This window comes from Arvicanthis niloticus, chromosome 3 (genome assembly GCF_011762505.2).
Source record: "Arvicanthis niloticus isolate mArvNil1 chromosome 3, mArvNil1.pat.X, whole genome shotgun sequence".
Lineage (NCBI taxonomy): Eukaryota > Metazoa > Chordata > Mammalia > Rodentia > Muridae > Arvicanthis > Arvicanthis niloticus.
In genome coordinates, this window is record NC_047660.1 from 5,664,409 (window position 1) to 5,690,083 (window position 25,675).

Below are 25,675 nucleotides of genomic sequence, written 5' to 3' on the forward strand. Positions count from 1 at the left end.
CCATGGACAGATAAAAACAAAGCAGAAGAGAAACCCCCAAGATGCCAGATTCTCAGATCATAGAGTGGCACGTTGTTGGTTTTGTCTGTGGTTTTTCATTTTCTTGAACCGGTTTCCCCCTCTCCAGAATGAGAGGGCACAAGACTGGCCTGGTGGAGCCACTGTCCTCCCTTTATGCTCATGTTGGGGGAGGATATTGGGCAGTTCCTGCAGCCTCCCTTTGAAAAACAGCATGGCCACTTTTAGATTGTGCAATCGTGAAGAGGGCGAGACACCATTACTAAGCATCTCCAGCCAAAGACATCGGAAAAATCCAGGCAGTGCTCTGCTTCAGTGAGCTAAGCATACCCTTCATAGCTGCATATCCCAGTAATGCCCCATTTACCTGGAAGCCACCTTATCTGACAGACTGGGGTTGGGTCATGAACTCTGCACTCTGAAAGTCCCTCAGGAATTTATACACTACTCTGCCTTGACCCAGTGGCCTCAGAAGAATATGGGGTCGTGTCACAATAGTGTGCTGAGTCTGAAGGACAGCTGTCAGCCTGGTGACAAGGGACGAGAGAGGAGAATATTCTGAGGAATCCAAACTTGCAGGCATGAGGCACTCTGGGAGGAGCCTCATACTGAGAGTCGTTGACACTGGCAAGAATGAGTTGGTGAGGATTCCGCAGTGTGAACAGGAGGTGTTCACACCTCTGCTTCGGCAGGACTGTTAGACAGGGGTCTTTAGAAGGTTTCTGTGAAAATGGCGGCCAGATACTTCGTTAGTTATGTGTCTTCTGCTGCAGGAAAGTACCCGACTACAGCAACGTAAGGACGAAGGGAAGGTTTACTTCTGCTCCCAGTTAGAGAGCGGAGTCTGTCATGAATGGATGGCTCGGTGATGTGGGTGACATGAGGCACATGGCGCTGGCCTCAGGGAACAGGGAGAGATGAGTGTAGATGCTTAGTCGGGACTCTCCCTTTTATGTATCCCGGGCCACACACAGTAGGACGGAGCTACTCACTTGGAAGGTCCATCTCACTTACCCTAACCTAGGTAATCTACCACAGGCTAGCCCAGACGTTTCCATAATTTCAAATCCTACCAATCAGTAGGATTTTCCTAAGGGAAGGCCCATCCCACTAGTCTACAAAAGTCATTTCCATGGAAGTGAAGGATACTTGTCCCCCATAATACCCACGGTGATATATGTCTTGTCCCCCATATACCCACGGTGATATATGTCTTGTCCCCCATATACCCACGGTGATATATGTCTTGTATTTATGCATGCTTAGGATTTAGGTGTCCTGTGTACTGTTACCATTTCCTAAAAGTCATCCAGATTAAAAAAAATAGTTTAACAAATGAATGGGAGATACTGTTCGTTTTAAAATTTCTTTAAATTTCTTTTTATTTATAAATGTGCCTACTTGTCTGTATGGTACCTCATGCATGCACGTGCCCTCAGAGGTCAGAAGAGGGCATCATGTCCTTCAGAACTGGCAGTATAGGAGGTTATGGGCCATCCCAGGAACTGAACCTTGGTCCTCTGCGAGAGCAACTAGTGCTCCCAATCACACGTGCGTGCGTATGCGTGCGTGCGTGTGTATGTGCCACCACTTACAAGTAGTCAGAGGACAGCAGGAGTCAGTTCTCTCTTCTGCCATATGTGTTCTGGTGATTGAACCCAGGTCCTCGGACATAGTAGTAGGAGCCCCTGCCTCCTGTGTCGCCTCCTGGGTGCACCCACTGCTTTTCACCAGGCCTGACCAGGAAGTATCTAAGCATAGCCTTTCCTTTCCCTTGCTGTCTCTCCCCCTCCATCCTCTTCCCAGTGCTGGGATCAAATCAAAGTCTTGCACTTGATGGGCTGATGTTGTCTTGCGGAACCAAGGCCTCAGCCTTCGTTACCGTTTCTGCAGACAGTTTCTCACCTGTTCTCCAGGATTCTGACTGGATTGCATGATAGTCTCCCATAGCACGCTCACGTTGTTCTATAGATTGTAAAGTACAGGAATAAGAACTATTACGAAACTATTTTTGTAATACCAGATACTCGGGAGGCCAAAGCAGGGTGTTGTCACAACTTCAAGGCCAGTCTGGGCAACTTATTCTCAAAATAAAATGTAAAATGGGGATTTAGTGATTCAAGTCAACAATAGACAGATTGCCTAGCCAGGGTGAGGTCCTCAGTCTGAACCCTAGTCTCGCTGCCTCCCTTACTGTTTGTTAGTTACTCTGGAATGAACCAGTTAGGACTAATGCTAATTGGTAGTTTTTTGTTTTTTTTTTTTTAATTTTAGATGTTGTATATTTTCAAGTCTAGAATACTTTTCTGTTCTTTTTGATGTTGTCCATTTCTCTCCTAAAATCATCTCTCCATCCATTTGTCCTGATCATGTTTTCCTTTAGCCCCATAAACATGACTACAGCAGTTGTTTTATGTTTCTTTGCTAATTCCACGAGCTGGATATCTGTGTGTCTTTCTATTGACGCTCGCCCTCCGTGACTATGGGTCACTGTTTATTTTTTTCCTCTTTTGCCTGTTGCAATAATCCCTCTACCATGTTGAGCTGGGAACATTATACTGTGGGGAGACTGGATTACAGGGTGTTGATTTCTGTTTCTGAGGTTGGTCCTACAGGAATGTTTTTATCTGTCTCTGTATCTCAGCTGCGAGGCAGCTATTTCCATTCTGAACTCAGTCCAAGGGCCTGGCCGACTCCATAGACGGATATTTATCACGAATGCATGCTCTTCCTGGCATCGTTACTGAATGGCCAAGCGGTCAGCAAGAACCTTAGCTCTGTCTGGGCGAACCCTGGCATTTTGTAGCCATTCTGACCTCAGGCTCCCACTGTGGCACTCAGTTCTTCCCCTGGACAGTGACCTTGGCAAAGAGCCATTGGTAAATCCCCACAGAAAATCCTGATTCTAGCCTCTGAGGCTGTGACCCACAAACTCCAGGTGCGTCTCCCGTTCAGATCGGGCATCCTTTTTTGTTGGCTGGGGAAATGCACTTCTGCTTGGGCAGAAAGCCAGGTGAGTCCCAGCCAGTCCTGAGTTTCCTTCCCTCAGGGCTCACAGTCCTGCAGTGCCTGAGGTCAGAGCCTGGGCAGTTGCTTCCTGTGCTGTACAAGCCGATGGCTGCATACTGGCGGGCAAGGCCAGCAGACCAGCACCAATTAATTACTCTTTGGTGACGGAGGCCAGAGTCTGCCAGTTGTGTCTGTGACTGTCTCCCTCACTGATAATATGATAATATTAAAGGCATGTCACTATTTTTTTTCTGATCTCACTGTAGTGAGACAGGTTTTTAAAAATGAAACAAAATATATTAATTTTTGGACTGATTGCACAGTTCTGGTAGCTTCTGATATAGCCGGCATATGTGGACCCCCCATAGCCTGGTATTCCTTTCTTGCAGTACAGATGTGCCCTGTGTGAGAGGCGCTGTGTCTCACACAGATGGCCACTGGGCTCTCATCACTGTGCACTCTCGGACTGTGGTGCTGAGGAGACACGTTGTATGCTGTTGTTCTGACTTTTGTTTTCTGTTTAATTTTTATGATCAATTTAGAATGCCTTTTATGTTCTTCATTTCACATAGAATTAGAATTAGACATCAAGGCTGGCTGTGATACCACATGCCTTTAATCCCAGCATTTGGGAGGCTGAGGCAGGTGAATCTTTGTGAGTTGAAAGCTAGCCTGGCCAACATAGTGAGTCCCAGGACAGCCAAGGTTGCATAGACCCTGTTTCAAAATAACAACAACAACAAAAACCCCAACAAAATTAAGTATCAATCCCCATTCTTACAACATTCAGTGTATTTTCTGCATGAAGGATTGACACGTTTCAATATAAATGTAGGTGCTAAAAATATTTTCGGATAATATCAGTGGCCAGAGTCACTGAGTCTCTGTGTCCTGATAATACATAGGCTGCTGCCCTTTCCTTTCTCTAGACATGGTCTCATTATATAGGTTCATGTGTGTGTGTGTGTCTGTGTGTGTGTGTGTGCGCGCGCACGCGCGCACCTATGTGGTGTGTATGTGTGTTTTCCTTTCAGAAATGGGAAGAAAAGGCTTGAGGCTGTGTTTTAGCCTTAAGGAGGGAAAGAGCACTAAACAGAAAATGGTACGGTATGAACCACATTTTATTAGATCTTTTTGAATGTAGATTTTTTCTCATATAATATATTCTAATTATAATTCCCCTTCCCTCCATGCCTCTCAGTTCCTCCCCACCTGCCCGCACGTCATATCCACCCTCTTTCTGTCTCTCATTAGAAAACAAACAGGGTTCTAGGGGATGATATTAATATAAAACAAAACACTGGAGTAGAACAGAACAAACAGAAGGATGAGAACCAAGAACAGGCACAAGAAACAGATAAAGACACAAAGACCATTGGTTCACATACCCAGGAATCCCATAGAAACAACACCAGATATATACATATGCATATGTATATACATACACACACGCATGTACACACACACAGACAGACAGACAGACAGACAGACACATACACAGAGAGAAAGAGGGACAGATCCTGTAGGGTTAAGAAAAGAGGAAAAAGAAGAGTAAACAAAACAGACTCCCCAGCAGGCACTATGAGACAAGGACCCTCCCAAGATGTGGTTAAGTTGCATTTCTGTTGGCCACGTGACCTGCCCTTAAGAGTAGTTTGTTTTCCCAGTGAGACTCCCTTGAAGAAAATTTTTATTTGCAAGTGGTTATCAGTTGCAGATTGGGCTGGAGAGATGGCTCAGTGGTTAAGAGCACTGACTGCTCTTCCAGAGGTCCTGAGTTCAATTCCCAGCAACTACATGGTGGCCCACAACCATCTGTAATGGGATCTGATGCCCTCTTCTGGTGTGTCTGAAGACAGCTACAGTGTACTCACATAAAATAAATAAGTCTTTAAAAACAAAACAAAAACAAAACCCAAGGCAAATCATCTTCACTGGCCTCCGATTCCCTTTCAGACTTTAGCTACTTCTGTCTCCTTCCAAGCTCAGCCTTGGGTCTTCTCTACTTAGCCACCCCACCTTTCCCTCCTCTGTACGTCTCACGAGCTGTTCATTGACCCATGGCATCCTTCCTTTGTTCCCGGAAGCTGTTCCTGATCCAGTGTTCTCCTGCCCACCATGTTGGAGAAGGAGACCTTCCCTGTGTCTGCCCACTACACTGCACGTCATGCTGAATCACAGACGTTTCTGCACAGGATGCTGCATTCACAAAGCCATGGCTCACCAATTGTCGGTCCTCCTGGGCCTCTGGATCCTGTCCCTGGCAGATACTCAGTAAAAGGGGCACTGCTTCTTTTTCATTTGTGTCTCTCAGAGACAAGCAGAAGGCAGAAGCCATGACCATGTGTACTTAAGTGATATCTGCCCGAGGATTAATAGCACATTCAGTGTTTATAATCTAAATCCTGCATTTTTCACTCCTATGGAGTGTCCACTGACATACACGGGGCATGTGGCCATTCATCAATAAAAATGAGTTGACTTTTCTCCTACTTTCTTCACCTCCATTGCTGTCCAGACATTAGGACCGTGGGCATGGCTTTTACTCCACAGGAGACCCCATGAAAGTATGCTTCTTTATTTCCTATGCTTGGTAGTGTGTTACAACAGGACACGATTCTCCACTCTGCTCACTTATTCCAGGCACTCCGGTTAAGCAACTCGGCCATGGGGAAGACTACCACGGGCCAGATAGTCAACCTGCTGTCCAACGACGTGAACAAGTTTGACCAAGTATGTTCCATCTCTGTCGCTTCCTCCCTAATTTTCCCCCTCTTTCGTCTGTGGGGATGTGAGGGTTTTGGTGTAGACTGCCATTTTTCTGAAGTTGTGATGTAGGTACTGGGAAGCCACATCTCAGTCTGTGTGCAGCATAGGTGTGGTAAGAGGTGTCGATCCTGTAGAGCCCAGTTTTGGCCTCTACAATAAGGTGGCAGAGAGCCATGTTCCTCCCTGACTCGGTAAATGCAGTGATAGTCTCGAGGGGCTGCCCCTCTTAATCTTTAGTGCGAGACAGAGGAGCAGCCAGATTGTCTTTCTCCTTTTCTAAAGGACCCAAGTTTTGGGGGGCAGGAGTGTGCAGTACAGCCCCCTCCGTGTGGTACCTGGTACACAGGAATGGTTTGATAAGGCATGGTGCTACCTAACTCGAATTTATGGCTCTCTCACCCACACCCGTTTTTATGCTCACCTTATGGATTGATTATTCTGGCTTCAGGTCAGATCTGCAAAGCAACCGTTACCCCTTTTAAAGATTTTTATTCATCAAACATAAACCTCACCCCTACCTTAGACTTGGGATAAACAAGATAACTCATCCTGAAGAAGTTGTTCTTTCAGAGTTTCACCACGCAAGCAATAGCTGCAGAGTGTGGTGGGCTCCATAGTGTCCTAGGCTTTTCTGGGGAGACCCAGGGGAGATGAGGTTCACTTATATGGCAGAGGGCATTCTGGGGAGTGCTGCTCCAACCTGTGAGGAATGAAAGACCGGGATCATCTCTGAGATAGTATAGTCCATCTGTCCATCCGTCCATCCTATAATAGGGCCCATGGTCGACTGCTCATTGCACAGGCGTAGCATCTGCAGTGAGACCTGCAGTTCTGTCTCAGCAGAGTTAAACCCACTGAGACCGATTCTATTGGCATTCTTGTCTTCCCGTTTGGAATAGAATGTTGCTGGAATGCGTTCTGACTGGTCTCGTTTTATTTATAGTCCTAAGCTTGTGCGGGTTTTGTATCTGCAGGTGACAATCTTCTTGCACTTTCTGTGGGCGGGGCCGCTGCAGGCCATTGCGGTAACCATCCTTCTCTGGGTGGAAATAGGAATCTCCTGTCTGGCGGGCATGGCCGTTCTGGTTATTCTTCTGCCTCTGCAAAGCTGCATCGGGAAACTGTTCTCGTCACTTCGGTAAGAGGGATACAATGTGTCCTGTTTGGTAACACCAGCCCCCTCCTCTGGCCTGAGACTGCTACCCAGAAACAAAACAGACACTTATATTTTCTGCTCTGCATATGCTGCAGGCCCTTCAGGCTTAGCTGGGGATACTTGAGCCATAAGCCATGGGCTGGCTGGTCTTGAAAGGGGAAAGGGAAAGGTATTGACTGGCTGCTCTCAACTGGCATTTTAGTATAAGCACATAAAGAGCACCCTTACTGTAAGTTACAGATGTAGATATTGTTAAACACTGAGTGATAGTAAACACAATTATCTTATTTTGCATATTTTATTCCCTCCTTCCTTCCTACCTTCCATCCATCTGCCCATTGTGTATCTATGAGGAGCGTACACATGTGCCACGGTACATATATGAAAGTCAGAGGACAGTTGGCAAAAGCCATCTCAGGGTCCCAATCCAAACATTTTATAGATTCATCCACACTGCATGTTATAGAGCTGCTCATGTATGCGTATGTATACCTTGATTTTACTCCAGTATTTCCATTGAATTACAAGCTCTCAGGGCGAGGGGTCAACCTTAATAGAGCCTTGCAGAAGTCTCACTGTCCTAGCAGGGTGTGTACAGAAACATGGCTGCTAACAAAAGCCTAAATTGATCAGGAGGTGACCATGACCTGAAGCAGGTTCCAGGAGTCAAAGCCTCTGGATGGGGACAGAGCTACTGCACTGTTTGATGGCATCAGGCCCTTTCCTTCTGAGTCTGTGCCCTGCATGGTTTCCTTTGCGTTGAATGCTCTCTGCCGTCCTGGCTAAGGAAACCCTGTCCTAATGCTCCTGACACTCTGAGGCTGTTTGCACATTTTTTCCCCAGCAGGATGACCAAGTCTCTCTGCTTCACACAGCCTTTCTGATCCCGTCTTTCTACCTCTGTCAACTGTGTCCTGTCAGACTTGGGTGATTTCTTTACTCTCCTTCCTGAGTGCCCCTCAATATGTCAGAATCATTTTTGAGTTTTCCTCAGGAAACATTCAAAATGTTCCACACTATTCAATGTTGGCGGAAGTGGCTGATTGCCCGCTTGGCCTTCTATGTGTGTGCTGCATGTAGGAGCCGCCCATGGTGCAGGAGCTGAGCTGCAGGAACATCTTTGACTCTGGGTCCCTGTCTGTGCCTGTGATTGATACACAAAGCTTGGCTCTCTTCGCTGTGGCTCATCTGTCACATCTGTCTCTCTCAGGAGTAAAACAGCTGCTTTCACGGATGCCAGGATCCGGACCATGAATGAAGTCATAACAGGCATGAGGATAATAAAGATGTATGCATGGGAGAAGTCGTTTGCTGACCTCATTACCAACCTGAGAAAGTGAGTTTTCTTAGGGTAGACTGTGTTGTGCACTTTTCTATTTTCTAATTTTATCAAATGAATTTAGAGTTCTCTTTTGCCTCTCTGGTAAGTCACCTCAGATATGATATTGTCACCTGCATGTGGCTGAAGTGTTAAGTATAATGGGTTAAGTATAATGACCATTTTAACTTGGGATTCTGTGTGCGATTATTCCAAGGCAAAAAAAACTGCATGTCTCCTCTTCCTGTATGTACATGCCTGTCTGTCTGTCTTTCTTGCTGTCATTTTGGTTTTGATGGTGCTGGGGATCAAACCCAGGGATTCACATGTTCTAGGCAAGTGTCATATCACACACCACCGAGCTGCATGCCCAGCCTTGAGATGCGCTTCTTACTGATAATAATAAGATGGAGTTTGAATGTTTCTGAATGCTTCAAATTCCCTATAAATAATGATTCCAAGATAGAAGAATTTGAGAAAATTACACTTAATAAAGTAAAGCTCTACTTGGTGTCAGTGTATACATGGAGAAGGTGGACTGGACTGGACATCACCATGTCGAGCCAGACCTGATGCCTGGGTATCACTCACTCTGGATAGTTATGGAAATCGTTTTCCGTTTGTTCTAAACATTTGAGCTTTTTTATTTTTTTACTCTGGCACATTTACTTCTGGCACAGGGCTACAAGAGGCATTTTGTAACCTCTTGTGACCCTGGACTTCTATGAGCTCTGTATCTGAAATGCCTTCCATATGTAGAGACCTTTTCTGGCTTCTACCAAGCATACCAGTCCCCAGCTCTGCACTCTTCTCCATGTCCCATGAGTCTGCACCAGCTCTTTCTGTCTAGAATTTTGGGGGGAAATGACAACTTTAGGGCTATAATTTTCTCCTGAGCTCAAGGAGGGAGAGCTGTGTCCTACCCACCCTCCGGTCAGCTGTGAGGTTCCTGGCCCAGGACTTAACCTGTATGTATGCTGGTTGAAAGCATTTGTGTGAGCCCTTAATAAAATCAGCTCAGAGTGACCCACAGTGTTACCTGCACCTCTAGCATTCCTTCCTGAATGAGGAAAGTGGCTTCTTGGTGTCCTGTGTGGGTACTGAAGCTGTCCCGCTACTACGTGCTAGCAACTGTTGCTGTAATATCACAGAGCATTTAAAAACTGTTTATTATGTGTGTGCATTTTACATGTGTGCACATGCATATACATGCGTGCAGAGGCCAGAAGCACTACCTCAGGAGCCATCCATGTTATTTTTTTTGAGACAGGCTTTCCCACTGGGAACTGATTCAGCTAGGCTGGTAGCCACTGAGCTGAGGGACCTGCCTGCCTTTATCTTCTCAGTGCTAGAGGTGCAGGATCACATTGTCACTTCGAGTAGATTTTATCAAGAAGGTGAACAAATATATCCTATTAGCATATTTAAGGTCAGTTCTGGGTCTCCATCTCTCTGAGGGGCAGAATCCTCCCTGCCCTAAAGGAATCCCATTCAGCTCAGGCCTCTGTTCAGTCCCTGCCTAGTTGCCCGGTGGATCTAGCACAGTAATTATCAATCTATGGATTGAGACCCCTTTGGGTTACCTAAGACCATCTGTGACCCAGAGGGGACTAAGACACAGTCCTCTCTGTGAGCCCAGCAACCTGTGGAGGAAAGAAGAGTAACCCTGAAACTATAGATTCTGTCCCAAGCCCTTAGGCAGAAACATCTGGCACAGAGTTTTCTGGGGCACAGAGAAGTATAGACTTGTGCATATACCTGGTCTTTATGTGGATCTGTGATTAAACTAAGGGCTTCATGCTTGCCTGGAAACTCTTTGCAGGCGGAGCCATCTCTCCTGTCCCCATAGGCAGTTTATTTTGATGTGTGTACAATGCCTAACAGGGCCCTCGTGCATATGATGACATTGATGTTGACTTTTCTGTGTGAAAAATATATGTTTTTCCTCTCTTCCAGGAAGGAAATTTCCAAGATTCTGGGCAGCTCCTACCTCAGAGGGATGAACATGGCATCGTTTTTCATCGCAAACAAAGTCATCCTGTTCGTGACCTTCACCACCTACGTGCTGCTTGGCAATAAGATTACGGCTAGCCACGTGTTTGTGGCAATGACTCTGTACGGTGCTGTTCGGTTGACAGTCACCCTCTTCTTCCCGTCAGCCATTGAGAGAGTGTCAGAGGCGTTTGTCAGCATTCAGAGGATCAAGGTTGGTGTATGGTACAGTTTTAAAATTGGAGATATCTTTTGAGTCAAATGATACTTCTTTTTACTTACTATCACTGTGTCTCCAAACTGTTAGTGTGTACATGTCGTAGTCTTGGGTACAGTATGCTACAAGAAGAACTTCTGATCTTTCCTGGGCACAATATGAATTCCAGCAGCACAGGGCCCTTGATATAGAACGGTGACTGGCAACTTTTATCTTTTAGACCACAGGTTCTCACCCTTCCCATTGTTAAGACCCTTTAATATAGTTCCTCATGTTGTGGTGACCCCAACCATAAAATTATTTTTATTGCTACTTCGTAACTGTACAAATTGCTACTGTTACGAATTGTAATGTAAATATCCGATATGCAGATGGTCTTAAGTGACCCAAAGGGGTCTTAGCCCATAGACTGAGAACCACTGCTGCTCTAGAGTACAAGATAACTAGGCAGGGACTGAGCACAGGCCTGAGTGAGTGACATTCCTGTTGGGCTGGAAGGACCCTGCACCTTAGAGAGACAGTGGTGTGTACCAAACAAACCCTTGTTTAAAAATGGCTCTAACTGTCTTAGCTGTTTTACTAATTCCCCTCTGGTTCTGTGTTTCCCTCCAGTCTGGTTTTCACCTTTTTTTTTTGTCTTCCAAGAGCCCAGTGTTTCTAGCAGGAGTTGTCCTTGGCCAATCTGTTGGGTTCTACCACACTTACCTAAGTCACCACTTCAATGACCCTGAACTACTAGGGTCAGCTCATTGCTGCTGCATCATGGATGCCAAGAGCTGGTGTGTCGACGGATGTGTCTGGAAGGATTGGTTGGTGCTGTGAGAGGCCTGGGCACAAACCTTGTTTTATTTCTGGTTCTCCAATACCAGATTTCCATCGACCTTAGGGGGACGTAGGATAGGGGGAAGGGCTTGCCATGGAAGCCAGGAGCTTTTTTTTTTTTTTTTTTTCCTGAAGTTTCTGAACTTTTCGTTTTCCTCCCAAAGTATCACGTGGAGTTCTTAGGTCTAAATTGCGCCTCTATATCAGTTCCCCAAAGCTCTAGGAACATTAAGAGGAGAGTGGGCAGAAAGAACAACTCAGAGGTGGGGAGATGTGTAACATCTGGACAACTTGGCATAGCTGTTGTGCTCAGACTCACTGCAGATGTGCATACGAGCACAAGAGCTAGGAAAGACTGAGGCTGTGCACATTTCATCATGGGTGGAAGGAAAGGGGAAGGACCCCTGAGGCCCCGGCCCTCCCTGAAGCATGGCTGACAGTTAACACCTGGTGGCAAGCGTGCATTTTCCTCAGCAGTGTGGTCAATGATATTTTGCCCTTGCTCTAGTAAATAACCTCACCCACATTCTGGGTCACACAGAAAAAATACACGGAAGTGTCAGGGGGTTTGTTGAGAAGATGGGTTCCAGGTAGAGGGAGATGAGGGAGCGGGAAAATGACTAAAATTCATTATAACAATATAGGAAATTGTCCAACATTATACACAATTACTACTTATAGAATAGAGTAGGGGCTGGAGAGATGACTCAGAGGTTAAGAGCACTGACTGCTCTTCCAGGTCCTGAATTAAATTCCCAGCAACCACATGGTGGCTCACAACCATCTGTAATGGGATCTGATGCCCTCTTCTGGTGTATCTGAAGACAGCGACAGTGTTCTCACATACATGAAATATATAAATAAATCTTAAAAAAAAAAAAAAAAAAAAAAAAAAGAATAGATCAGTCATGCACGGTTAGTTCTGGACCAGACCTGAATTTATCATTCCTTCTGACAATGGTCAAGCAGCATTGTTTAGGGGTCACCCAGGGCATTTAATTATGTTTTTTTCTTCTTCTTCTTCTTCTTTTTTTTTTTTTTAACTTTCCTATCTGGGAAGAAAACATACAAGACCTTAGCATCATTCTAAGTGTATAATATAAAACTTTCCCTTCTGTGGCTTCACACTGAGTTATTCTGTTGTAATTCGACTGTTGCTGCAATTGCTTCTCCTAGACTTGAGAGCTGCTCTGAGGGTATCACAAGCCAGGCTGTCTCCCAATCCTTTGCATGTAACAGCAGTCACTGAATATCAGCACCCACTGTTTCTGCTGTACAGAGATCTTACCTCTCATAGGGTGATGGTGCCCTGCACATAGGTTGTATGGGACAGAGTGAAGACCCCACTGAGAGCTTCTGGACCACTGTTGTTGTTTTGACCATACTGCTTAGTAACTTTGAGGATGCAGAATGTATACGTACATAGACCAGCCTCGTAAGAAGTTTCTCTGCTTCCTGGAGATGCAGACATTTGAGTGCTGGGTTTGCAGCTCTCCTGGGCAGCTCCTCCACTCTCTGACTGTTTGGCTTCTGCTGTGTAAGACCAGTGCCACACAGCCCAATACCACAGGCTATATGACGAATGCCCGGCCAACCCTGTTGATAGGAGTTGCAATTACAGGATATGCGTGGTGTGTGTTGGGAGGGGTGTTTGAACAGGGTGCTCAGGGAACCACGATGCATGGTTTACTGTTGTTGAGGAATGCTGTAGAAGGGGGTGGGGGATCAGCACCAGAGTCACTTCAGCGAAATGAAGAGTGCTCACCAGGCTTCTGAAATCACATTCCTTCAACAGAGGAGATAAACTGTGGCGGGACAGGGGAAGAGTTGACATCTGGTAGACCATGAGAGAGGCTGTGAGCTGCTGCTGTGGTTAGTCTTAGGGTCGCATGTGTCTCTGTCTGCCTACTTGCTGGTCGTGGACTTGTGCAGGCTGCCCTAATCTTATATAGGCTCTTGTGTGGCTGGCCCATGGAAACGGAGACAACAGATCACATCTTATAGATTCATAGAAAGAAGTCTTAGAGATTCGTAGGAAGAAGTTTTCATGCATAGGAAACAAAACAAAACAGTTTCTATTTCTCCCAAGTATATAAAAAAAAACTAAGTATGAAGCTTGGAATATAGTGTTCTGTCCCAAAAGACACGCCTGTTTAAGTAAGGCCTGGTCCCTCTCCTGACCTAGCATCCAAGGGCTGCTGGGTACCATTCCAGTCTGTGTTGCCAAGGCCACATGGTTGTTTTGCACAACGGTGTGACTATCTTTCTAATCTCAGAAGCCAGCCGTGTTGGATTTGGGACCCACGTGTGGCCTTGTCTTTGCTGTATCTGAAATGATCCTATTTCCAAATAAAGACACATTTCAAGGTTCTGGGGGTAGTAAGGACCTAAAGGCGTGTTTCTGAAGGGGTGTCTTCATCTGTTCTCTCATAACCAAACTCCACAATTCATGAAGAATAGAAATTTGTTTTTCATAGTTCTGGTTTTCAGGAGGTGCAAGGCCAGGCAGGGTTCAGGCAGGTTTGGCTGTCTGCTTCTGCTTCCAGGATGGTGCCCCCCTGCCTTTTGCTCTGGAGGGTTGAGGCATTGTGTCTCCAGACAGAGAGATCCAGAAGCTGTGTGACACCTCCCTCGTGAGAGCTTAGACACCATTCACAGTGCAGAGCCTGTATTGTAGTTTAGTCACCTCTTTAAAAAACTACCTCTTAAAATTTGTTTTTTCATATTAGGGCTCAAACCCAGGCCATTGCTTAAGCTAGTTAGTGAGTTAGTTACGGGCTGAGACCAAAGACCTACATCATTTCTATCGTTATTAGCAGTTATTAATTTTTACAGAACAATGGGTGTCATTATGATATTTTATATATATGTGTATGTCTATATATTTCACTTTGATCGTCTTCAATTTCCTCGTACCATATCCCTCGTCCCCTGCTTGCTCTAGCTGTAAGCCCCCTCTTTTACTTTCAGGTACTGTCTCTATTGTTCTGGAAATATTGTTTATTTTTTTCCTTTTGTTAATCTTTTATTTGTTCCCTTAGAATGAGATTTGCATATTCTATATTTGTGTGTATGTGTGTGTGTGGTGTGTTATGTCTGTGTGGTGTGTTATGTGTATGTGGTGTGTATGCTTGTGTATGTGTCAGTTGTGTATGTGCAATGTATGTGTGTGTGTCTCTGTGGTGTGCATGTGTATGTGTTGTGTATGTGTGTGTGTCTCTGTGGTGTGTTATGTGTGTGTGATGTCTATGCTTGTGTATGTGTAGTGTGTATGTGTCAGTTGTGTATGTGCGGTATATGTGTGTGTGTCTGTGTGGTATGCATGTGTGTGTGTTATGTATGTGTGTGTCTGTGTATGTGGATATGATGTGTATGCATGTGTGTATAGTATGTCACTTGTGTATATGTGTGTGTGGTATGTATGTATGTATATGTGTGTGTAGTTTGTATGTATGTATGTATCTGTGTGTGGTATGTATGCATGTGTGTGTCTATGGTGTGTGTTTGTCTATGTGTTGTTCATGTGTGTGTTGTGTATGTCTGTGTGTAATGTGTATGCATGTGTGTGTCTGTGGTGTATGTGTGTGTCTGTGTATTGTGTGCATGTGTGTGTGTTGTGTATGCAGGTGTGTATAGTATGTATGTGTCAGTTGTATATATGTGTGGGTGGTATGTATGTGTGTGTGTAGTGTGTATGTATCAATTGTGTATATGTGTGCATGAGATGTGTATGTGTGTGGTATGTGGCAGATATGTGTGTGGTGTATAGTATATATGCATACATACATGTATGGTATATATGTTTGGTGTGTATGCATATGTGTGCACATGTATGTGTGTGTGAAATCTAGGATCCATATGTGAACGAAGACATGGTATTTGTCTTTCCGAGTTTACTTTGGTTGGTGGGATCATATCTAGCCCCACCTGTTTCAGAAGCATTCCAGCAGTGACGAGCCTGGGTCGCAGGGTTGTTTTATTTTCAGGTTTTCTTTCTCAGGGACCTCCTTAGTGTAACTACTTTGCAATACCCCAGCAGTATTTAAGGAGCTCCCCGCCAGGCTTGCTAACATTTATTGTCATTTTTTTTTTTTAGGGATATTTTGACTGAGTTGAAATGATTCTATATTTGTGTGTATGTGTGTGTGTCTGTGTGGTGTGTTATGTGTGTGTGTGGTATGTATGGTTTTCGGATGTATATTGCTCATTTGTACTTTGTTGTTTTTAAAAATATTCTTTTAATATGATACATATAGGTGTTTTGTTCTGTGTGTCTTATACAATCTCCATGCCTGGTGCCCACGGATGTGAGGAGAGGGTATTGTGTCCTCTGTAACTGAAGTCACGATTGGTTGTGAGCCACTTGCTGGGAATTGAATCCAGCTCATGTAGGAGAGAAGCCAGTGCTCTTAACCACCAGGCTAGTTAGTTTTAATTGTCAAGTTGACACAAACTGGGGTCATCTGGGAAGAGGGCCCCTCAACTTAGAAAATACCGCCATTGATTAGCCTGCGGGCAAATCCGTGGGGAGGTTTCTTGATTTATAATGGACATAGGAGAGCCAACTTCCTGTGGGCACTGCCTCCCCTAGACAGGTGGTCCTGGGTTCTACAGGACCAGGCCGTGAAGAGCAAGCCAGGAAGCAGCACTCGTCCGTGGCCTCTGCTTCAGTTCCTGCCTTGAGTTCCTGACCTGACTTCCTGCTGTGGTTAGTGTCACCTGAGAGTGTCAGGTGGCTCAACCCTCTCCTCTCCAAGCTGCTTTTGTCCTTGATTCCTTGATGTTTCTCACAGCAAGAGAAAGCCAACAAGGACAGCCACCGAGCTGTGTCTCCCAGCCTTGTGTGTGTCATCTTTTGAGAACTGCTTGCTGCTCACTTATTAGGATGGCCCGAGGCTTTGGTATTTAATTTATTTGAGTGCTTCATGCATTGTAGATATTAATCCCCTGTCAGATGCCGGGCTGGCAAACGTTTTCTCCCATCCTTCGGGTGTCTTTTACCTCTGTAGTTTCATTTGCCATGCCGAAACTTTTAAATTGTGTTTGCCAGTTCTCATCACTAATTTTCCGAGAGTCCTTTCAGAAGGGCCTTGCCCATGCTTGCTATTTGAAGTGCTTTCTGTTTGATCTAGCAGTTTCAGAGTCACAGGTCTGGCCTTGAGGTCTGTGATCCATTTTGAATAGATTTCCACTGTGGATTTTTTTCTGAGTGAGTTATGGGTGGCATTTGAGGAGCCGAAGGGCCTCCTCTTGCTGTCCTTAGATTATGACAGTTAGCAGGGCTTCCTGTTGCTGCTTAGACTGCACCAACTAGCTGCTAACTGGGTAGAACACAGCAGATAGGAAAGATGCTTTCCAAATATATTTGGGAACAGTGACTTTGAGGGCACCCCATGGCAAGCCATGATGTGCTGATTGGTTAAAGGGGAAGGCAGGCAGTGGCTGAGCCACGTGGCAGAGCATGGCAGGAAATGGGCAGAGTTGACCTTTCCCCACTCTCTGCTGCGGGTCCCAGGCTCTGCTCTCTCTTGTAGTCTGACTACATTCATCCTGGGAACAGCCCTTGCCTTGCTTCTGGCTTTAGCAGGACATTTGGCATACGATGAGCACCCAGTAAATATTTATCAAGTCATTTCCTACCATCTTCTATGTGTTTACTATTAAACAAAACAACAAAATCAAAACAGTTCCACTGTCCAGTTCTACATGTGTTCCATTTCTTATCAATTTTTTTCATTTTATGGAGGAACTGGTGTACTGGTTGAAAACATTACAAAGACTTTGCTCAGGTCTGAAACTTGTGTGCGTGAAGACATGTGTGTATAGTATATAATCTGTTAATACATAGCATGTTCTGATATGATTTGATACTTTACTTTTAAGGTATTTTTATGACAGCTTTATTTACTGTATGTGAGAGGAAACACACATGATATCCAGGCATGTATGTGGAGATCAGAGTATAACTTCTGAGAGTCTCTCCGTTTGCCCTGTGTGTTACTGTGAACTAGATTGGCAGACTTTGTGGCAGATACTGACTGCCGAAGCACCTCCTAGCCCCATGCATTGACACTTTAAATAGAGTTGGATAAATAATCCTTAGGCTGTAAGAAGCTTACATCATACGTTCCATAGAAACATCTGTTTTTTATTTATGTTTTATTTCTTTAGTTAAAACAACCCATGCTTTTCTTTTCTCTAGAACTTTCTGTTGCTTGATGAACTGCCACAGCGCAAAGCCCAGGAACCATCTGATGGCAAAGCCATCGTGCACGTGCAAGATTTTACCGCTTTCTGGGACAAGGTAACTTCCCTGTGATTTCTGAGACACTGTGGGTGACAATGATGAAGCAGAGAATTTTGAGAGATTTACAAAGTCTGTAAAAGGCAGTCAGTTCATCTACTGAAAATTTTAAAAATTTCTTAAAACCCAAAAACCTCAAAGTTGTTCTTAAAAAGTATTTTATGTGTATGTGTGTGGGTCTGAGTACATGATTGTGTGGAGTTGCCTGCAGAGGTCAGAAGAGGGCATGAGATACTCTGGAGCTGGTCTTACAGGTGGTTACAAAATACCCTGTGAGTGCTGGGAGCCAAACCCAAGTTCTCTGGAAAGAGCCAGGGCTCCTAACTGCTGAGCCATTTCTGCATCTCCTGAAGGTTGATGTTAGTCACAAAAGCTTTCATCATTGTCTCGGTTTGACCTGAGTGTGTTGATACTGGTAATATTAGAGTGCATGGGGTCAGTATGGGGTCTGTTAACTGTGCATAATCTACAGGCTAATTGTGCACATTCTATAGGTTAACTGCATATATTCTATAGGTTAAACATGTGCATTCTATAGGTTAACCATATATTCTATAGATTAACTGCATCTTTTATAGGCTAACTGCACATTCTGTAGGTTGTCTACATACTGTAGGTTAACTACATACATTCTATAGGTCAACTGCATACTTCTGTAGGTTAACTGCATATATTCTGTAGGTTAACTGCACATTCTATAGGTTAACTGTACATTCTATAAGCTAGTGGCACATATCCTATAGGTTAACTGCATATAGTCTATCAGGTTAAACGTGTACATTCTATAGGTTAACTGCATGCATTCTAGACTGTCCTAGATTTTTATCTTGTTTTAACATCATCTTGTAGCACTTGAATTGTGTGTTTTTCTGGGGGTCACAGAGAGGACCCCAGTATTCTGTGCCTCTGGATAGAATACCCGAGAGGCAATCTGCAGGCCGGAGGTAGCAACACAGTGAGCTCTTGCGGGTTCTAGGGGTAGGTTTCACGTGTGCCAAGCAGACAAGTAAGACAGGCGGGGCCAGGAGGGTTTCCCTCACTGGTTCACATGGACATACGAGCAGACAGGAAGACTAACAGGGAAGGCCTCCAGGAAGTGCTCAGGCGTGTAGCCTTAGTGTGTCCCTCTGTCTCCCTGGCATCATCTGTGGGATGACTCTGACTCTTACTAGGGGTTCTATTTGGTCAGGTCCAGAGAGACCATTGGGTGGGGGAGGAGCACAGACCTTGAGGGTTTCCTGGGAGAAGCTGGAGTAGAAGGAAGAACATGCTGGACTGGCAGTTGAGATGTACTGGATTGTACCACAGCCCATTGGAAGATCTGGCAGCTCCTGCTTGGAAAAGCTCTTCTCATTAACCCGGTTTCCCATTTACGAACTCGGCCTTTCGGCCTCACAGTTTGTGTTCCCGGGAGACTGTACGTCTCCGGAGGGGCAGCGCACTACTGCTCTCTGCTCTGATCACTGCTGTATCCCCAGGGGATGGCACGCTTGCAGTGAGGGCTCATCTATGTTGGCATCACTGTGAGACATATTTGGACCCTGAGAGTGAAGGGCCGAAGTCTCCTAAGCTGCCCGTCCTGTCCTTTCTGTCTGTTCTGCACACAACGGAGCAGCGCTCAGGCCTGAGCCTAGGGTTGGGGCTTGGGGGGAGGTTGCTCTTTGTTCTAACATGGAATCTGTGGCTCGTAGATTTTGTCCTCTCCTGTGCAAAGCAGTTCTACCCTTCAGAAACTCATTTTCTATAGTTCAAATGGCTGGGTAGCCTTCCGCTTATCATCATCATCATCATCACCACCACCATCATCATCATCATTGTTACTGTGATATCAACAACCATTTCCCTCAGTGTGTTATAGAGAACACCAGCCCTTTAAGAGAATGCCTTATGAAAGGCTTAGGGTGATGAATTCCAGTGAATTTACTGCAGCCTTAACTGTGTGGTACCCACAGATGTACCTCATGGGCAGTGCAGATGGTATCAGATCTGGGACTCGACCCTCTTAGAGCAGCCCGCAGACAGCAGCATCTCAGCATCCCGACGCTCCACACCTACCATCCGTTGAGTGTGTGATGCTGTCGAATGTGTTGGTGTTAGGTTTGCTTACTGTTTGGTGATCGACACTCTGAAGGTCTATGCTCCCGATGTCAGTCACCCTCCTCCCGATGTCAGTCACCCTCCCCTCTTCCATTCCTCTCGGTTCTGCTGAAGGCTGGCCAAGCCAGGGTGCTGACTGGAGAGGTAGCCTTATCTGGTTCTGGTCCATGCTACTTCATTAAGGCCTTGGTAGCACACGCTTCTCAATTGATTTTTGCAACATTTGAAAATTCTATAGAGATGTGAATTTGATTTGGCTTCTTGACGAAATTTGACTGAGAAACTATAAAACACCTTAAAATTGACCAGTTTCTTATAATTTAGTGCGGGTTGGATGCCTTATCTGAAGTGTTTGAATCAACTGTTCCAGATTTTTGATATTTCCATGTATATAATAAGACACGTTGACAATGAGATCCGAGTGCAAACATGAAAATCATGTGTGCCTCATATCTACCCCGAAAACATGGCCTTCATGTGATTTACCAGTGAATTTTACAGATGGAGTCTCGCACTTTGTCTGTCAATACCTTGCACCTCAAGGAACCCAGTGTTAAGTTTTGAATTTGGAATACTTAAATAAAACATACACAGAGTCTTACATTTTGCTAAAATGTGTAGATTGCTCATGGTTGTGGTTTCTGACAGTGTAATGTGCCTTATCCTCCTTCCCCGCCTGTGGTGTTGGAGCTTGTACCTCCACAGTGTTTGTAGCAGGGCCGTGTTGACCCAGTTCAGCCTGGTGTGAGTAAGGCAGGCACAGGCACACCACTTCACTTTGACCTACTAACCTACACTGGGTTTAATGACTTAATTTTTGCTGTTAAATTCAAGCCCTCATTACAGTACTGACCATATATATTTGTGGGACTTATTTTCTGTGATGGATTTCATGACATCAACTGCCGTCCTGAGTGCCTTGCGGGGATTCATTGGTAAGCCGCAGTTAGGGATGGTATCAAACTGCTCGTCTGGACATGTCACATTCTTCTGCTGCCACCTCGTGGGAGCTAATGACATAGAAGATTAAAACCTAAGGCCCCAGTGAAAGTTTAGGAATGATTAGATTCCTCCTGTATGTGTTGTTCTATTTAAAATGTTGTTTTAGTGCATTAGTATGTGCCAAGATTCTCTCAAAAATGGTTGCCCTGTCTACTGCTTAATTTTTGTATTTGTATGGAAATCTGGACTTGTTTATTTAAATAGGTTGAGTTTTCTTAAATAAAAAGTGTGAAAAGGCTGTCAAGACATAACATGTACCGTGAGGGGGAAGGTGGGCTGTGTGTGTGAATCTGTAGCTGTAGTTTTATTTCTTCTATTGTTTAAAGTAAAGATTATGCTGTTTCTTTAAAACAAGATGTTATTGTTAACTTTACCTCACAGACATTAGACACTCCAACCCTGCAAGGTCTTTCCTTTACTGCCAGACCCGGTGAGTTGTTAGCCGTGGTTGGCCCAGTCGGTGCCGGCAAGGTAAGTTTTTTGTTTCATCTTGTCTTCAGGTTGGCTCACTGGGAATTACTTACGTGACTGCTAGTCAGATGGAAGGACTAGGGGAGGGGGACACTTCTTTTTATTTTAGGAGGCTGTGTGGCTCTTAACAGTTCTTAGGACGTACCCAAGTCATGTCAGTACAAACTTAGCTCAAGCACAGCCATGGTTCCTGCTGTGCTTGGACCCAAAGATGCACAGAGAAGCCCAGGCCCAGGCAGCTATGGGTCCTGGGCAAGGCAGACAGATGGTCTCCAGACAGTGTCTCAAGCTCTCTGGTCACGGTAGGCACACACTTGTTAAAGTGGTAGAGGATTCCGTCTGTGTACGATGAAGGCTTGTTCCTCAGAATTGCTTTAAATAAATATCTTCTGAGTGCATTAGAAGCACAGTTGGTGCATGGCATTCTGGGACGAGCACTTCAAACAGAGAAGATCCGTGTTATCAGGATGCAGCCACAGTGTCGCTCAGTATTGGATGTGTGAAGCTTTTATTGTGCTGGGCTCTATTGCCGCCAATGTTCCTTTTTGTTTATTGATTGATGATTGATTGAGACTAAATCTCAGAATGCCCACAATGGCCTCAAACTTGTAGCCAAGGATGACTTTGCTTGTCTTGCCTCTGTGTCTGTAGTGCTGAGATTATAGGCATGTGCCACGATGCCAGCAAACTTTGTTAGCTATACATAGTATTTCATATGGCATCTTTAATTGCTTATGGCCAACGCTGCATTAGAAGCAAGGGTATTTGGTAGGATAGGTTGTCACAACCTGTTTCTGTAAGCTTTGCTTTGTTTTGTTTTAATAAACACCACTTTACTGTGGCCAGTGGTGCTATTTCTCTTTTGTTTTCTTGGTTTAATTTCAGTCTAGTGCCATTTTAAATGAGAAGCCGGCACTTGTCAAACCACCGTAGCTGGGCAGTGCTGGAACTTGGTTTATTCTGTGCTGACATTAACAGCCTGTGTGTGTGTTGTGAACTCTGTTTCAGTCGTCACTGTTGAGTGCGGTGCTGGGTGAGCTGCCTCCCACCAGCGGCCTGGTCAGCGTGCATGGGAGAGTCGCCTACGTTTCCCAGCAGCCCTGGGTGTTCTCCGGAACCGTGAGGAGCAATATTTTATTTGGGAAGAAATATGAGAAGGAACGATATGAGAAAGTGATCAAGGCCTGTGCGCTGAAGAAGGTGATGACTCTTGGCTTTCTTATACTCCGTTTAAAGGCCCACCTTTGGGAAGTTTTCTAAGTTACTGTGATTCTTCAGCTAAGCTTTTGGAAGCCGGCCCATTCCCATCCATCACTGTTTGCTTTGGTTTTATTAAGTTCTGTTCAGTTTTAACTGTCTGTAAGTGCTGATCGTCGCAACCATGGCCGTGCTCACCCTGGGGGAGCACCTCTCCCAACCTGTATCTGCAATCCTTAGCTTTAAAAAAGAGATGTATTTATTTTTATCTTATGTGTATGCATGCCTGCATGCATGCTGTATACATCTGGTGCTGACAGAGGTCGGGAAAGGGTGTTGAATCCTTCTAACTGAATTTACATAGTGTGAGCCACTATGTGGGTGCTGGGAATCCAACCTGGCTCCTAGCAGCCAGTGCCCCTAACCAGTGAGCCATCTTTCTAGCACCTGGGCTTTAGCTGTTATAAAACATTGAACAGTTGCAGAGGTTATAGTGTATTGAGTCCTCGTGTCCCCACTACACAGCATTAGCAACAGTCTACTGGTGACGTCTTTGTCATTTCTAGCTGAACTTTTGAAACCCCACCCATCCTGATTCCACATTATTTTCTAATTGATCCTGGACCCTTCGTATTTCATCTCTGAACATTTTCATTGTGTGTGCTTAAAAGAACTGTCGTGAGGTGGTGGAGGGTGGAGGGGTTGTGGAGGTATGACTGCCACAACCATATCACCTGTAAGGAAATGACAACATTGCTCCAGGCGGTCCACATTCTGGCCAGTCTGTGGAGCTGGGTTCTAACTGTCAGTTTGCACAACCGAGAATGACCTGGAAGAGAGGCTGCAGCCCGGGGCCCAACTTTTGTTTTTTTTAAATTCTACAACACTTCATCAGGAGAAGGAAGATTTTCAGAAATGATTTTGAGCTACCCAGAAAATAACAAGACGAGATATTATATCACACATGACAATTTTAGTCAAGTTGAAAGATGATCAACTAAAGCCCTACATATCTGTTTGGGGGGGCGGAGTCCAGGGCGGAGTCCAAGCGATCAGGAAGACAAAAGACAAATGCCTACGGACATGAGCCTCACTCTGGCTGTAAAAACTAGTCAATACTAGATGTAGGGACTCGCCACAGGGCCTGTTTATAGCATCCTGGCCACTCAACTGCTCTTTTATAGTGTGAGGAAAAGGCCAGACAGCTCTCTCAGAGGTGTGGTGTTGAAGGCTCTCTAGTCAGCCCTCTGAGGACAGTGTAATCTCACTTAAACAATAGCTGGAATGGCATAGATCGTATTGGTCAGTGGCTTTTATGATGACGTAGAAAGAAAATAATAAGGCATTATGTGTTTTGATAAATGACACTAGGTCATTTATAATAATAATACAAACTAGGTTTGTAATAAGTATTGAATATGCACATTGAATAAGAAAGGGACCCAACCACAGAATAATTGATCTGTTGTACCCATTCTGATGTGTTTATCTCTCCCATTCACTCTACATACCTGTCCTTATCTGTTTGTTTCTCTCTCTCTGGTTCTCCCACTCTTTTGCCCGTTCTCTCTCTCTCTCTCTCTCTCTCTCTCTGTCTCTCCCTCCCTCTCTGTCTCTCTCTCTGTCTGTCTCTGTCTCTTTCTATCTTTCTCTCACCCACCCACACACACACACACACACACATGACTTTGGAGTCTTTTACTATCAATTCTCTAGTGTATCCAGTGTCACTGTCCCCACTCAGACAGGGTCTGGAAGAGAGAACACATCACCTAAACACTCTTAGATCAAGTTGAAACCCGTCTGGTGACTCCTGACTCCATCATCTTTCTCCCCGTGTGCAGCTACTTTTTGGTTGAGTCTGCTTTAAAGGAGAATGCATTTGAAGCTTTGATACATGGAGGAGAATGTGGGACACAATGTGAAGGCGTTTCTCTTCACTGAAATCATTCAACCCTTGCCGCTCACCAGCCTCCCTGTTTCTAGGGTAGCCCAGCCCTGCCTTTACCCTTACTGCATTTTGGACATCTGTGCAGAAAAGTGGGTCTGGGAACAAGGGCTGCTTCTCCCAAAGCCACCTGGGAGGACTAGACCAATATCACAGACCCAATAACTGAGGCTCCAACCTTCTCGGTGCTTTTGCATGTTATGTACACTGTAGAGTGAATGATTGTCCCCTGAGGTCTGGGCTGCCCCATGGCGTTGAGGATGGTTGGTAGCTTTCCTGTTGTTTGTCAGCAGGGATTGCTGTGCCGTGGTGTTCTCCTTCTTATCCTTGGCATGAGGGCCACTTAAGATGTAGAGCTAATCCTGCATATGGGTCTGGCCGTGTCACATGTTCCTGTGACGTTGGTTGCATGCAGACCTGGCTGTATCACATGTTCCTTGTGACTTTGGGTGTGGCACCGCATTACTTACTTGTGGTCCCTGATGTTGGCTGCAGGAGGAAAACACAGGCGTAGGGATTCCCAGGAGGTTTTGTCATGTTGCTGGAATGCAGAATACTATTTATGAAGCTGCCACACAGCAGATCAATGTCTTTAAGTGGCTGGTGGACCACTTAACGCAATTTGGGATCCTTGGGTCCTTGTTGAGTTGGCCTCAGTGAGTAGACAGAAGGAAGGGCCACAAATAATAGGTCTCTGGTCTTGCACACAGATTGCAGGTGAGGGAGAAAAGTTCCACATTGGAGCAACACTATTCAGGGTACCTCCAGGTGTATGCCTTCGCTTCCTTTATTATTAAATTAGATAATAGTCAATAGATTGACTAGAAAGGCAATGGTTAATTTATGTAAAATAAAGACATGGAGGGATTTTGATAAATGGTGGTTTTATCACTGTTTAAATGCTCTTCTCTAAACCAGTGAATAAACTTATGGAACAGACAAGTAAAATAAGGACTTTTATTTATAGACTCTTATCACATAAATCCTTTAAAAGCACTAAAGTGAAATCAGAAAATCCAGATCTCTTACATTAGACACATGGACAAGTTGTTATCAATGTAATGAGAAGTAATTGAGTTAACTTTATCACTTAAAATCACATCTGAGATGAAATAATGAGAAGTTAAATCATAATGCAGGTTTAGCAACATCCCTCCAGTTTGGTGACACATCCCCAGTGACATCCGCAAGTTACAGAAGTCACAGCAGACATCCCAGGATGGAGCCAATTAGGCAGCAATGGAATCCTGGGGACAGGCAGCTAGGACTTTGGGTCTCTGTCCTCATTACTGTTTTTTGGCAGATTGTCTTCTCAGAAAGGGGCTAGGATTGCCCTGCTACATACGCCTTATGCT

At 44.9% G+C, this 25,675-nt stretch overlaps 1 protein-coding gene across 1 annotated transcript in view; it reads left to right on the plus strand.

Moving 5' to 3' along the window:
- Nucleotides 1-25,675, plus strand: part of Abcc4 (ATP binding cassette subfamily C member 4 (PEL blood group)) — a 219,035-nt gene that overhangs the window by 60,794 nt on the left and 132,566 nt on the right. The window contains exons 5-11 of the mRNA XM_034498607.2: nt 5,671-5,760; nt 6,771-6,934; nt 8,163-8,288; nt 10,227-10,476; nt 17,504-17,605; nt 21,086-21,175; nt 22,184-22,375. Of these exons, the coding sequence (XP_034354498.1) occupies nt 5,671-5,760; nt 6,771-6,934; nt 8,163-8,288; nt 10,227-10,476; nt 17,504-17,605; nt 21,086-21,175; nt 22,184-22,375 (1,014 nt within the window). The remainder of the gene's footprint in view (nt 1-5,670; nt 5,761-6,770; nt 6,935-8,162; nt 8,289-10,226; nt 10,477-17,503; nt 17,606-21,085; nt 21,176-22,183; nt 22,376-25,675) is intronic.